General features: G+C 35.8%; 1 protein-coding gene across 1 annotated transcript in view; it reads left to right on the top strand.

Annotated features, from left to right (window-relative positions):
- The window catches only part of ADGB (androglobin), a 159,239-nt gene extending 154,688 nt beyond the window's left edge, over positions 1-4,551 (top strand). The window contains exons 35-37 of the mRNA XM_059941038.1: positions 2,448-2,543; positions 3,238-3,421; positions 4,325-4,551. Coding sequence (XP_059797021.1) covers positions 2,448-2,543; positions 3,238-3,421; positions 4,325-4,510 — 466 coding nt within the window. The 3' untranslated portion in view covers positions 4,511-4,551. The remainder of the gene's footprint in view (positions 1-2,447; positions 2,544-3,237; positions 3,422-4,324) is intronic.
- Positions 4,552-14,585: the final 10,034 nt, after the last annotated feature.

Genomic DNA, 14,585 nt, shown 5'->3' with positions numbered 1-14,585 from the left:
GAAACATTTCAAAATTCTGAGGGTGTACAACTAAATGAAAAATATTTATTAAAAATAAAAACAAAAAAATATAAATTAACTTAGTTGGATAAATTTCTTGTTACTTCTGTAACAAATAACCACAAACTTAGTGACTTAACACTTGCAGTTCTAGAAGGCAGAAATTCTAAAGTTAAGCTGTTGGCAGGGCAGCATTCCTCCTGGAGGCCCTTGGAGAAGATCGGTTTCCATTTTCAGCTTCTAGGGCCATTGACTCTTTGGCTTACGGCTCCCTCCTTATATTCAAGGCCAGCAGCATAGCATCTTCAAATCCCTCTGTCTATCCCTCTGTCTCTCCTTCCTTCCCCCTCTCTCTCTTTCCTCTATGACCATCACTTCATCTCTTTCTTGGATTCTATTTTTCTACCTTCCTCTCTTTTTCCCTTACAAGGGTTTAGCCCAGCTGACTAATACAGCATTATCTTCCCAACTCGAGATCCTTAATTGCATCTGCAAAGTCCTTGTATGGTAGCATATTCATAGGCTTCAGAGGTTAGAACATGGATATCCTCGGAGGTCCATTAGTCTGTCTACCACAGTTAGCCTACCAACTATTGCATATTAACGTGAGGTTCCCTCATCAGCCCCAAGGTCTGTAGCGTGGTAGCCAGGAGAACCAGCAGTCTTGCTGCCAGTGCTAAAAAGGATTTACCTGATTTGAGGCTCCATGGAAAAGTTCTATGCCCATGGATAGTGTTGCAAGGAATAGTGAACTTGGTGGCAAACAACTGGAATAGCCAACATCACAGCTGCTTGAAACTGTGACACTGGTCAGGAAAAGCAAAAAGTAAGCCAAAAATTCAATAAAGACATCTGTGTAACAAAGCAGATATAGTGATTTCAACCTTCAAGAACGTAGGATGTCCACTTTAACCATACATCCATATCAGAAAGGAAGAAATAAAACTGTGTTGTCAGACAAATCGATCCTGTGTATTGAAAATCCTAAGAAATCATGGGAAAAGAACCAAGAATATCATCTAGAACTAACAAGTGAGTTTGGTGAGGTCACATGATAGAAGATTAATATATTTTTATTTCTACATTTCAATGAGCAATCAAAAAATGAAATTAAGAAGACAGTTTCATTCACAATAGCATCAATAATGAATATATGGAAATAAATTTAACAAAAGTGCAAGACCTGTATACTGAAAATTACAAAACTTTTCTGAAGGAAATTTTGAAAGATGTAAAGAGAGAGGCAGTCCATGCTTTGCGGCTAGAAGACTCAATATAGTAAGATATTAATTCTCCCTAAATTGATCTATAAATTCAGTGTATCTGACTTTAGATACTGAATTTAGATAGATCAAATTTATAGTGATCTATAAATTTCTATCAGAATCCTAGTAGACATTTTACAGAATTTGACAAGCTGATCCCAAAACTTATATGAAAATGCAAATACCCAGAATGACCAAAATAATTTTGATAAAGAACCAAGAGGAAGGATTTTACCTTCATGATTTCAGAATTTATTGTGAAGCTAACAATAATCAAAACACTATGATTTGACAGTTTCTTAAAAAGTTAATTTTTTGATTCCTACTTGCATGAAATATCCAGGAAAGGCAAATCTACAGAGAGAGAAAGCCTGGGGCTTGTGGTGGGAATGCAGAGTGACTTTAAGAGGGCACAAAAGAATTTATTTGGATAACGGAAATGTTTTGAAACAGGATTTTGGTGCTGGTTGCACAACTCTGTAATTTACTAAAACATATTGAATTATACTTTTAAAATTGGTAAATTTTATGGTATGTAAATTACACTTCAATAATTTTTTTAAAAGAGAGATTAAATGGGCTGGAATGGCTGAATGGTTAATATCTTAGTCTCTAAAATTTCTTTCTTAAAACTATTCTCTTGGGTTCTTGAGTCCGTGGGGTAAAAAATCTCCCGATATTTGATTCTCAATGTTCACCTGTTATATATTGCCTACTCTACTGAACTAAAAGTTTCTTGAAGATAGGATACTGTGTCTTAAAACATTTTTATATCCCACCTCCACAGTGCTTCGCATAGCTTTCACAGATAGACCAAGCTCTTTAAATATTAGTTTATTTAACTTGTTTATAATGAAATTTTGTAACAAAATATGACCTTTTTAGGTCTCTGCTTTCATTTAACTGTAATTAGAGTAATTTTGTTACTCTTCTTATAGAGCATATTTATCTTTTTCTATATTCATTTTGTCATCTCCTTCATTTAACTATAAGTATAGTTACACCAGCTAGAGGATAAATGTAAAATATAATTATGTTTCAATAAAGTCATTAAACCACATTAAAATCATATTAAACAAGGCAAGTCCAAAATATTGTCAATTTAAACAAGATATACAATCGTTTAGCTAGTCATTGTTGATTCTTTCTTGAAAGCCTATGACTGTTTTTTTTTTTTTTTACAACAGGGCCTCATTCACGATCCCCAACAATTTTGGAAATGTCTCCCCAACTTATTCGAAAAAAACTAGAATGTGTAGACTTAAGTCAATATGTACGGTAAGTTTTAATAAACATGGTTAATGCAGACATCTGTGTTCATAGAATTTTGGATAGATTGTCAATAGGCAGTTGCTAAACAACAGAAAATTTGAAATTAAATGCTTAATATATTTTAAGTGTATTTGAATTTTTAGAAGTACAGAATTTATATCTTAAATTTACCAAATGTTTTATTAAAAGTCAGTTATAAAAGCATTTAAATGTTTTCTGTAAAGATTTAATTTGTAGCCTGGTTAAGGTGAGCTGAGCTGCAAAAAAATCCCATCATACCTGCTGCTATTATTTAATTAGATTGAATTTTCTTAAAAACTAAACAATAGGATTAATAGAGATAGTTACTCAAGTACATTTATCAATTTGAAAACATTTTCAAACCTACTTAGCTTCATAAATTAAAAAGAAAACTCCTACAAAATATTCTTATAGCTTCGCACACCAATTCCACAAACACCTCTTCAAATAGTACATCTAATTTTGCTGGTATTTTCCTAAAATAATTTCCTAAAATATTAGTGACTTAATAAATGGAGCCTAGCCCATGTAAAAATAATGATTTATTCTTTCTGTTCCTGATATTTGATTTGATTCAGACCACCACCCTACTGACATGATTTTAAATTATTTGAGTGCTAAAGTTCATGCTAGAGTTCCCAAATGACTTATGTATCTCTGTTGACGTTTTTATGTCAAGAAAAACAAATACTGATCCTCTGCTGCAAACAGATGAGCTGAATCAGCAGCAGGCAATGCAAAAGGCAGAGGAGGTCCATCAGTTTCGACAGTATAGGACCAGACTCCTTAGCATTCGTGGTATTGAGCAAGAAGAAAGGCTTAAAGTAAAGGATCAAGTTCTGGAGATGTACGGGGAGATGCGGGTGAGTCTAAAAGGGCATATACTTGGATCACAATTGACAAATTCTTCTGTAATATTCAAAAGGTATCATAGAATCATACTGTAACCAGGTAGAACGAAGTCTTGAAAACATTTAGTTCCCAACTTCTCAGAGAATTGGCAAATTAATTATACACATCTATTTTACTCACTCCCTAAAATCCCTCTAAAATACACTATTGGAAATTTATCCACAAAATGGGAAGAATGGAAGCAGAGACGATAGCAAAATATTTATGAAGTCGGAAAGTAGCTGAAGAAAGATTACATTAACAGACTTGAAGTAGCCAAATCCTAAGTTGGCAGTAGAAAAACTCTTAAGAGTCAACCCAGTTTGCTACACAGAATGCCCCAAAGGCTCAGAAGTCGGTGGCACCAGCCACGTTAAGAAGTGAAGGTGAAGTAAGTGAGAGGAAGAAAAAAGGTGGTATTATTTAGATACCACCTAAAGTTCTTCAAGTACAAATCAGATATATTTTGTCAGGGTTACAATATGTATGGGGAACTAGTAACTTATTGAGCACAGTTACTGTGAGAGACACACCGGCTGCATATTTTATATAGATTATGGCTGAATTCATTTAAAGCAGATAGTTGCTTTGTCAAAATCCCTGCTCATTTCTTTCTTCACCTTTCTCTTTATTTTTCTCCTACTGACTCTTTTATTTACCATTCTGTAAAATCTCATGTGCCCTTTGATATCTCATGTTTTATGCACTAAGAAACATTTGAGACCATAACCTAATTTTCATCTTTCTTCAATAATTTCCTACATGAGTCAGTTGGCCTGAGGAAAGGGAGTGCAGTTTTTTATGGAACCATAATAAGGCTCTATCAGTCGATCTTATTTGCTTGGGTTTTTTGTTTATTTGTTTGTTTGGATTAGGACTCCTTAGATGAAGCCCGGCAGAAGATCTTCAATATCCGGGAAGAGTATAGAAACAAGTTACTGGAAGCTGAGCGCCAAAGATTGGAGTCTCAGGCTGCGGAGGAAGCCGCGAGCCGGCTAGAGCCAGAAAAGAAGGTCCCGGCTCCAGACACACAAAAAAAACAGAAAGGAAAGAAAAAGTGACCAGGAGATGCCCAATACTCCTTTTCCTCCAAAGAGGGAAAACCTACTTTTAATTATCTATAACTTTGCCTTTTGATGAAAATAAGGTATTAGGTCAATTGAAAATAGACGTTTTCCCACCTTAGAAGTAGTTTCTGTGTTTTGATGTTAACTTACTGGTTTTTCCCAGAGAGCTATGATTTGAGTTTAAAATTTCAATAAAAATAGTCTCAAAATATTTGGAATGTAATAAAATATATGTGTCTCACTCTGAATTGCTTCATTTTTAGTTAGTGCCAGAACAGGATCATAAGTGAACCAACAGGATTGCCTTTGAAAAATTCAACAATGATAAAAATAGCTATTGCTCTTTCATCTCTAACTAAGACGTTAATATATTAAAAAATATGTTTCAAAATCATTAAACAGGGTAGAGATGACGCTCTGTATGAATGAGTCTAGATTGAAGCATGAAAAACACACTCAAAAAAAAAAAAACCTCCAAAAATAAATAAAACTTAAAAAAAAATTTTAATAAAAAGTATGCTTCAGACTTGTGCTTTTCTTTTTCAAAGCAGAATGTCAACAAACCCCCTTCATTGGGCAAGAACTTTTGTAGGTTAAGCACACACTCAAAGTGCTAGAAGCTTGAATTCTAAAAATGAGTCAGAGCAACCCAGGCATAGAGAATGTGATCACACACATCCTTTGTTATGTGTACCAGCATTGTATTTTTTGTAACATAGAGCATGTTCTTGTATGCTAGTTTAAAAAAAAAACAGTGAGTGCCTTAACTGAGACACGTGGTAGGAAACTGCCCCCAAAGCACACTTCCAATTCATGACTTTCTCAGGTGAAAATTCCCATAGTATTTCTGAACCAGTCAAAGCTGTTCCACTTTGATAGATGATTTCACTTTTTTCATTTATTTAAATTCCTTATTATTAAAATTTTAATTCTTTATACATATGTATGTGTAAATCTACTTATTTAAATATGCAAACACATACATTTTTCCTCTATTACTCTTTGCCTGCACTTCCTTCACAACCCTCTGATCTACCAGCCCCTCCCAAATAATCCATGGGAACAACCTAGTGTGGATGTTACCATACTTTTCACTTATCTCATGTCATTATACATCAATATTTATATTATATCATGGCTTGTTTTACAAATTGATTAATTATACATACTTCACTTTATTTTGATTTTTCTCACCATACAATACAAAATCTAGTCAAAAGTAATTTATTATTTTTTAACTGCTGTGCAACATTCCATAGTATAAATATACCATAATTTAACCAGCTAATGACTGACTTTGGTTTTAGATTTTTACTATACAAGCTAATCTACATGAAAATGTGTGTGTACATGTGTGTATCAGGATAGTCAAGTACAGCTGACCTTCAAACAACACAGGTTTGAACTGTGCAGGTCCACTTACACATGAATATTTTTCAATAAATATATTGGAAAAAATTTTTGGAGACTTGCAACAATTTGAAAAACTCACAGATGAACTGTGTAGCCTAGACATATAAAAAAAAAATTAAGAAAAAGATATGTCATGAATGCATAAAATACATGTAGACACTAGTCTGTGTTATCATTTACTACCATGAAATGTCACAAATCCATTATAAAAAGTTAAAATTTATCATCAAAATAAACACTTGCAGATCATACCTGGTGCCTTTGGCAGTCAAGAGAAATATAAACAAACATAAAAAGGTAGTATTTGGGGCTTCCCTGGTAGCGCAGTGGTTGAGAGTCTGCCTGCCGATGCAGGGGACAAGGGTTCGAGCCCTGGTCTGGGAGGATCCCACATGCCGCGGAGCAACTAGGCCCGTGAGCCACAACTACTGAGCCTGCGCGTCTGGAGCCTGTGCTCCGCAACAAGAGAGGCCGCGATGGTGAGAGGCCCGCGCACCGCGATGAAGAGTGGCCCCCGCTTGCCGCAACTAGAGAAGGCCCTCGCACAGAAGCAAAGACCCAACACAGCCAAAAATAAATATAAAAATAAATAACAAATAAATTATTTTTTAAAAAAGGTACTATTAAATCATAACTGAATAAAATTTTCTGTAGTATTGGTTCGGCCAAAAAGTTCCTTCGGGTTTTCCCAGCTGTTACAAAAACCTGAAGGAACTTTTTGGCCGACCCAGTGTTTACTGTAATAATTTTGTAGCCACTTCCTGTTGCTTTTGCAGTGAGCTCAAGTGTTGTAAGTATCTGCTTTAAATGCCATGTGATGCTAATCATCTCCATGTGAGAAGTAGTCTCTCCAGTGAAATGCATATGGCAGTAAAAAATGATCTCTCATAGAATTTGAGTATTTTTCACTGCGTTCAGCGCAATACTGTAAACCTTGAATAACATCAGGGGACCCATACAAAGTGTCACTAGTGATGCAGAAAGTGCTCCCAAGAAACAGAGAAAAGTCCTGACGTTACAAGAAAAAGTTGAATTGCTTGATATGTACCATAGATTGGGGTCTGCAGCTGCAATTGCCCAACATTTCAAGATAAATGAATCCAGAATAAGGACCACTGTAAAAAAAAAAAAGAAAAGAAAATGAAATTTGTGAAGCCATTACTGCAGCTATGCCAGCTGGTGGGAAAACTTTGCAGTTTTTGAGAAATACCTTTTTATCTTGTATTGACAATGTAGCTTTTCTGTGGGGGCAGGATTGCTCTAAGAAAGGCATGCCTATACACTCTAATATGATTCAAGAAAAAGCAAAATCATTATATGACAACTTAAAGCAAAAGGAAGGTGAAGGATCTAAAGCTGGAAATTTAATGCCAGCAAAGGATGGTTTGATAATTTTAGAAAGAGGTTTGGCTTAACAAATGTCAGGATGACAGGAAAGCAGCTTCTCCTGACCTAGAGGCCGCCGACAAGTTCCCAAAAGCCATTAAATAAATGAACAGAAAGGCTATCTGCCTGAACAGCTTTTAATGCAGACAAAAGTATCTATTCTAGGAGAAAAAAAAATACCACAAAGGACATTTATTAGTAAGGAAGAGAAGCGAGCACCAGGCTTTAAAGCAGGAAGGGACAGGCTAACGCTACTGTTCTGTGCAAATGCAGTTGGGTTTATCAGGACTGCCCTTATCTACGAAGCTGCTAACCCCCAAGCCTTGAAGCGAAAAGATAAACACCGGCTGCCAGTCTTGGTTGTATCACAAGAAGGCCTGGACACTGGAACCCCTTCTTCTGGATTGGTCAGTCAGGAAGTACCTTGCCAGTAAGTGACTGCATTTTAAAGTTCTTTTGATATTTGGACAATGACCTGGCCACGCAGAACCCCATGAGTTCAACATCGAAGGTGTTCAAGTGGTCTACCTGCCCCTCAAACACAACAGCTCTAATGCAGCCTCTAGATCAAGGGGTCATAATGTAACAGAGGAAGAACAGAACTAACACCCTGTTGAAACTGCCTCCCTCATTCTTTAGCCTATATATTCTATTACTTTAGTCCTGCATGTCAAGAGTTAAACATTAGAGAAACACTGCTTGTGCCCAAATAGCTCAGTAAGTTTCCCGAAGAAAGTTCCCATCCTGCCGTCCAGGGTTAGTTATGGCTATTACTTGTTGTCGATAAGGTTTCAGCCTAGAAACCTTGCAAATAAGCAGAGATAAGAATGGTAAAGTAAAAATAACTGCTAACAACTTGAAGGTATTGCAGGAGCCCTGTGATCCGGCCAACATGAGCAAGCAGAAGCACAAAGAAATGTCATGCTTCCCTTGAAGGCCAGGTGGCTCCAAAAAGTCTGCAATCTGCCTTTACCCTTTAATCGTGAGCCCTCCCACTTCCCCTTTTCCCTTAGCATAAAAGAAGCCTGAATCTACTCCAAGTTAAGATGGTTCTTTAGGACATTATTCCACCACCTTCTCGGTTTGCTGGCTTCCTGAATAAAGTCTCTAGTCCCTGCCCAGCACCTTGTCTCTCAACTTATTTGCCTGTCGTGATGTGAGCAGTACAAGCTTGGACTCGGTAACAATAAGGAACTTAAAGACTTATTACACACAGGACTCTATGGAAAGGATTATTAATGCTATAGAAGAGAACTCGAATAGAGAGAACATCATGAAAGTCTGTAAAAATTACACCATTGAATGTGCCATCGTTGTTATAGAAGAAAGCTGTGAAAGCCAGAAGGCCCAATACAATAAATTCCTACTGGAGAAAACTGTGTCCAGATGTTGTGCATGACTTCACAGGATTCACGACAGAGCCAATCAAGGAAATCATGAGAGAGATTGTGAATATGGCAAAAAAATGTGGTGGGGTGGGGTGAAGCATTTCAAGATAAGGATCTTGGAGAAATTCAAAAGCTAACAGATACCACACCAGAGGAATTCACAGAAGACAACTTGGTGGAGATGAGTGCTTCCAAACTAGTGCCAGATGAGGAGGAAGAAGACACAGAAGAAGCAGTGCCAGAAAACAGATTGACATTAGACAATCTGGCAGAAGGGCTCCAATTATTCAAGACTGCTTCTGACTTATTTTACAACATGGACCTTTCTATGATACGGGCACTGAAACTAAAGCAAACGGTAGAAGAAGGCTTGGAACCATACAGAAACTTTTAGAGAAGTGAAAAAGCAAAAAAGTCACACAGAAATTAGAATGTATTTCTGTAAAGTTAGACCTAATGTGCTTGTCTCTCCTCCTCCCCTTCTACCTCCTCCAGCTCTGCCACCTTTGAGACAGCAAGACCAACCCCTCCTCTTCCTCCTCAGCCTACTCAACGTGAAGACGATAAGGATGAAGACCTTTATGATGATCCACTTCCACTTAATGGATGGTACATAATCATCATGCCTTACAGTTAATACACTTATCTGCCATGTATGTGTGTGTCTTCGTGTGAAAATCTAATAACTGTATGTCAAGCACTGCATGAGATGCTTTTGTGTCACCATCATCATCACTGTCGCCTAAATATTCATCCTGTAGGACATCCTGTGAAAGATTTGCATTGAAGGGGAGAGCCTATGCTTACATAGACATAAGGTGAGTGATCATTAATATAAAATTAATATGCATTAGTTTTCTTACTGTTTTATAACTTTGCTTTCAAAGAATTATAGTATATTACTATACAGTATGCCTCTCTCATAATTGAAGAAACTGCCTACCAGCCTATCATCACAGGTAAATGGCTTTTTAAAAACTGTTAACAGTATTTCCGATACTGTATTATGAATATGACTATAATACTGTATGTCACAAAAATTTTATGTCGATTCATTCATGAGTGTATAGGCTAAGCTGCCGTGAAGCACTTGTATTAATTACATTAGGCGACCGTAAAGCAATCATATTGCTGCTGCTTTATTATCAATGCATGAATTGCTATACCTGTAAATAAATATAAATTTCTTTTTCACATTATCTTTTCATTTTTGATGTCGTGTTAGTAATTAGTATAACATCTACAGTGTTTTGTATCATATAGACAATACTGATGTATTAGGTACTGACAGACGATTCACCTTGTAAACAGACAATGTAAATTTACATTATCAATAAATACAGTACTGTAAATGTACTTTCTCTTCCTTATGATTTTCTTAATAACATTTTCTTTTATCTAGTTTACTTTATTGTAAGAATACAGTATATAATACATATAACATACAAAATATGTGTTAGTCAACTGTTTATGTTGTCGATAAGCCGTCTGGTCGACAATAAGCTGTTAGTAGTTAAGTTTTTGGTGGAGTCAAAACTTATACTTGGGCTTCCCTGGTGGCACAGTGGTTGAGAATCTGCCTGCTAATGCAGGGGACACGGGTTCGAGTCCTGGTCTGGGAAGATCCCACATGCCGCGGAGCAACTAGGCCCGTGAGCCACAACTGCTAAGCCTGTGCGTCTGGAGCCTGTGTCCCACAACAAAAGAGGCCACGACAGTGAAAGGCCCGTGCACCACGATGAAGAGTGGCCCCCGCTTGCTGCAACTAGAGAAAGCCCTCGCACAGAAACGAAGATCCAACACAGCCAAAAATAAATAAATAAATAAATAAATTTATTAAAAAAAAGTTATACTTGATTTTCGACTGCACGGGGGTTGGTGCTCCTAACCTCCACTTTGTTCAACTGTAGTAACTGGTATTTTAAATTCTTTTCAAGTTAGATGAAATTCAGCTGCAAGCATATCTTGTCTTTATAATTAAATTATTTATCTTTAATCATCAATCACTTCTGTCAAATCTTTTTTATTGCTGTCATCATTTATTTGATTTTTAAATTTTTTTTACCTTTTTATTCTCTACTTTTCTTGTTATACTTTTTAACCTATTGCTTTTCTGAGCTTTTCTATTTTTCTATTTCTGATTTTTCAAAGCTCTAAAATTTAAAAAATTTTTACTATACAACATTTTTCTTTTGATTAATACACACTTCTCTGGTATGTTCTTATTTTCTATCTGAATGTTATTTGCTTCATTTTCATCTCATTACCTTTAATAATTTATATAGAGTTAGACAGATTTTACCCACTATTTTTTTTTTAAGCTTCTTATGGCGGTCTTTATTTTTCTTTTCAAACAACTTCACTGCTTTGTCTGATTATAACTATACATGTCCACTGTAAAACACTTAAAGCATAACAAGTATAAAAGAAGGGAGAAAAAAATCATCTGAAATCCTGCCACTCAGATAAACTATTGACATTCTGATGATCATCTTCCTAGATATATTTGTGTGCATATATACACACAGAGATGTCCAGTTTTATACAAATTAAACCATACTATACATGTTTTTTAAGAGTCATGTTGAAAGTTCTTTAATATTTTATGCCCACTAGAAATTTTTTAAAATAGATCAAACTATTTTCCTTCCTTCCTCATGTTTAACAGCTTACTGAGGTATAATTGACATAAACTGCACATACTTAAAGAGCACAAGTTTTAATAGGTTTTGATGTAATAATAAACATATCCATCACTCACAAAACGTTTCTTCCTGTCTTTTTGTTATGCTTCTCTTTTGCTCATCCCTGCAACCACTGTTCTTTCTGTTATGATAGATTAGTTTGCATTCGCTAGTTTTTTATATAAGTAGAATCATACTACATGTACTCTTTTTGTCTGGCTTCTTTCACTTAGCATAATTATTTTGAAATTTATCCATGTTGTTTTATGTACCTATTAGTTCATTTCCTTTTATTGTTTGGTAGTATTCTATTATATGCTTATAAAACGATTTGTTTATCCATTCACCTATTGATGGACATTTTAGGCTGTTTTCAGTTTTTGGCAATTACAAATGAAGCCATTATAAACATTCGTGCTTAAATCTTTGTATGGACATATGCTTGTATTTTTCTTGGTGAATACTCGGAGTGGAATGACTGGGTCATGTGGTAGGCATATGATTATTTTGTTTAACTTTTTACCTGTATTCCAAAGCAGTGGGATCATTTAATATTCCCAAAAGTTTCAGTTCTCCCACATGCCCACCAACACTTGGTATGGTCAATCTTTTTCATTTTAGCTGTCTAACAGGTTTGTAGTGGTATCTCTTATGGTTTTAATTTATATTTCTCTAGTGACTAATGACACTGAGCATCTTTTCATGTGCTTATTTTCCATTCACATAACTCTTTTGGTGATGTGTCTGATCAAATATCTTGCTTATTTTTCATCAACCTGTTTGTTTTCTTATTATTGAGTTTTTAGAGTTCTGTATATATTCAGGATACAAGCCCTTTGTTGGATACATGATTTGCAAATATTTTCTCCCAGTCTATGGCTTGTCTTTTTATTCTTCTGATAGAATAAAAACTTTTTAATTTTGATGAAGCCCAATTATCAGCTTTTTATGGATTATGCCTCTGTGTCATACCTAAGGAATATTTGTCTCATCCAAGGTCATAAATATTTTCTCTTATGTTTTCTTCTAGAACTTTCATACTTCAAGTTTTATATTAAGGTATATGATCCACTTTGAGTTAATCTTTACATATGGTTAAGGTAAAATTGCATTTGGTTAAGGCCTAAAGTTAATATGTAAACATGAACTTATGTTGGATAATAAAATTAAAGGTGGTTTTCCTTGTTTCAATATTTTTCTTTTAGAATATTAGAATGCTAACTTTTTAATGAACATACCATTATAAAAAGGAAATACTATGGGGTCAAGATGTGTTCCTAAGCTGCGCCCTAAACCTAATCCACTGAAATGCTGACTTGATAAATGCAGCTGATACAGTAGGGACATCAGCTGCCTCTCAGAGAGAGTGAGTTAGATAACCTGAAACATATGTGGAAACAGTGACATACTGTCTTATTGGTGGAAGACAGTTCTCCATGGGTTTCCCATATTTCTGAATATATTTTGAGCAGAGGAACTAAACCACCTTTGTTCTAGACTTTTTTTTTTTTTTTTTTTTTTGATTTATAACAACAGGAATTTATTTCTCAGTTCTGAAGTCTGGGAAGTCCGAGTTTAAGGTGCTAGCAGATTTGGTTTCTGGTGAGGGCCTGCTTTCTGGTTCACAGACAGCTGTCTTCTTGCTGTGTCTGCACTTGGTGAAAGGGACCTAGATTATCTTTTTAAGGATGTTTGTACTGAGAACAGCTCTGGGAAATAGAGAATATTTCCCTTCAGAGGAGAGAAGGTTTGTTTGCTTTCCAGCAAAATAATGTTTCCCTCTGGCACAGAGGTTTGGCAGATTTGCTTGTATCCCATTATAAAATATGGGTGTTGGATTTTCTAAATTTGGGATTCCTCAGCTGTGACACAAACCCACCAAGTGCATAGCACATATCTGGGCCTTCTGCCGCCCCCATGGAACTTGGGGGCCAGGGTAACGGACATGAGCTTGAAGCTCATCAGCTTGCCATGCCATAAGTAGCCAAGTCTTTTGTGCCTGACCCAAGAGCTTTGTATACTCTTCTAGGCCACCTTGCTAATTTTCAAGTAGGGTAAAGTCTCAGGCCCTTCACAGCTCTTGACACTTACCTCTACTCTTTAGGCTTGAATACAGATCCCCTAAGAGCATATCTGAGTCAGTTTACTGTCAGTGATGCTATCCCACTATTTTAAAAAAGATTTGTTTTTATGAACTATTGGGAGAAGTTTCCTATGTATGATGGATAGTATAGAATAACTTTCCCAACTTTATGGATGGAGGACTCCCTCCCCTATTGTAATCATCAACTATGGCCTTTTATCCAGCTATAATGCTCTATCTCAGAGATAACCTTGGCTTATGAAGGTTTTTTGTTTTGGTTTGGTTTGTTTTTTGCCACTACACCTCTGTTGCCTAACTCTCTGTAAACCTTGGTTTTCAAGGTAGAACTCTCATGTTTAGATATTGTATTTTGCTGCTACAGTACTCTGGTCCCCCACCATTGTGCATTGTTGATGGGGATGTAAATTGGGGCATCCACTATGGAAAACATTGTGGAGGTTCTGCAAAAAATTAAAAATTGAACTACCACATGACCCAGTAATTCCACTTCTAGGTATATATCCAAAAAAAAAAAAAAGACAAAAATCACAATCTCAAAGAGATATTTGCACCCCCTTGTTCATTGCAGCATTATTCATAATATCCAAGATATGGAAACAGCCTAAGTGTTCATCGACAGATGGATAGATAAATAAAGGACAGATAGATAAAAGGACATATAAAGAAAATAAAAAATATATATACACACATATATTTCAGCCATTAACAAAAGGAAATTCTGCCATTTGTGAAAACATGAACCTAGAGGACATTATGGTAATTGAAATAAGCCAGACATAGTAAGACAAATACTGTATAATCTTACTTATATGTGGGATCTAAAACAGTCAGACTCGTAGAAGCAGAAATTAAAGCTGTGGTTACCAGGGGCTGGGAGGCAGAGGAAATGGGGAGGTGTTGATCAAAAGGACATGAACTTTTAATTATAAGATGAATATGTTCCGGGGAATCTAATGCACAGCATGGTGACTACAGTTAATAATACTGTATTGTATACTCGCAATTTACTAAGAGAGTAGACCTTAAGTGTTTTCACCACACACCAAAAAAAAAAAAAAAAGGTAACCATGTGAGGTGATGGATACATTAACTAA

This window comes from Balaenoptera ricei, chromosome 12, assembly GCF_028023285.1.
Source record: "Balaenoptera ricei isolate mBalRic1 chromosome 12, mBalRic1.hap2, whole genome shotgun sequence".
In the NCBI taxonomy this organism is placed as follows: domain Eukaryota; kingdom Metazoa; phylum Chordata; class Mammalia; order Artiodactyla; family Balaenopteridae; genus Balaenoptera; species Balaenoptera ricei.
The sequence above is the reverse complement of the archived record's forward strand: the minus strand, read 5'-3'. Positions and strand labels throughout refer to the sequence as shown.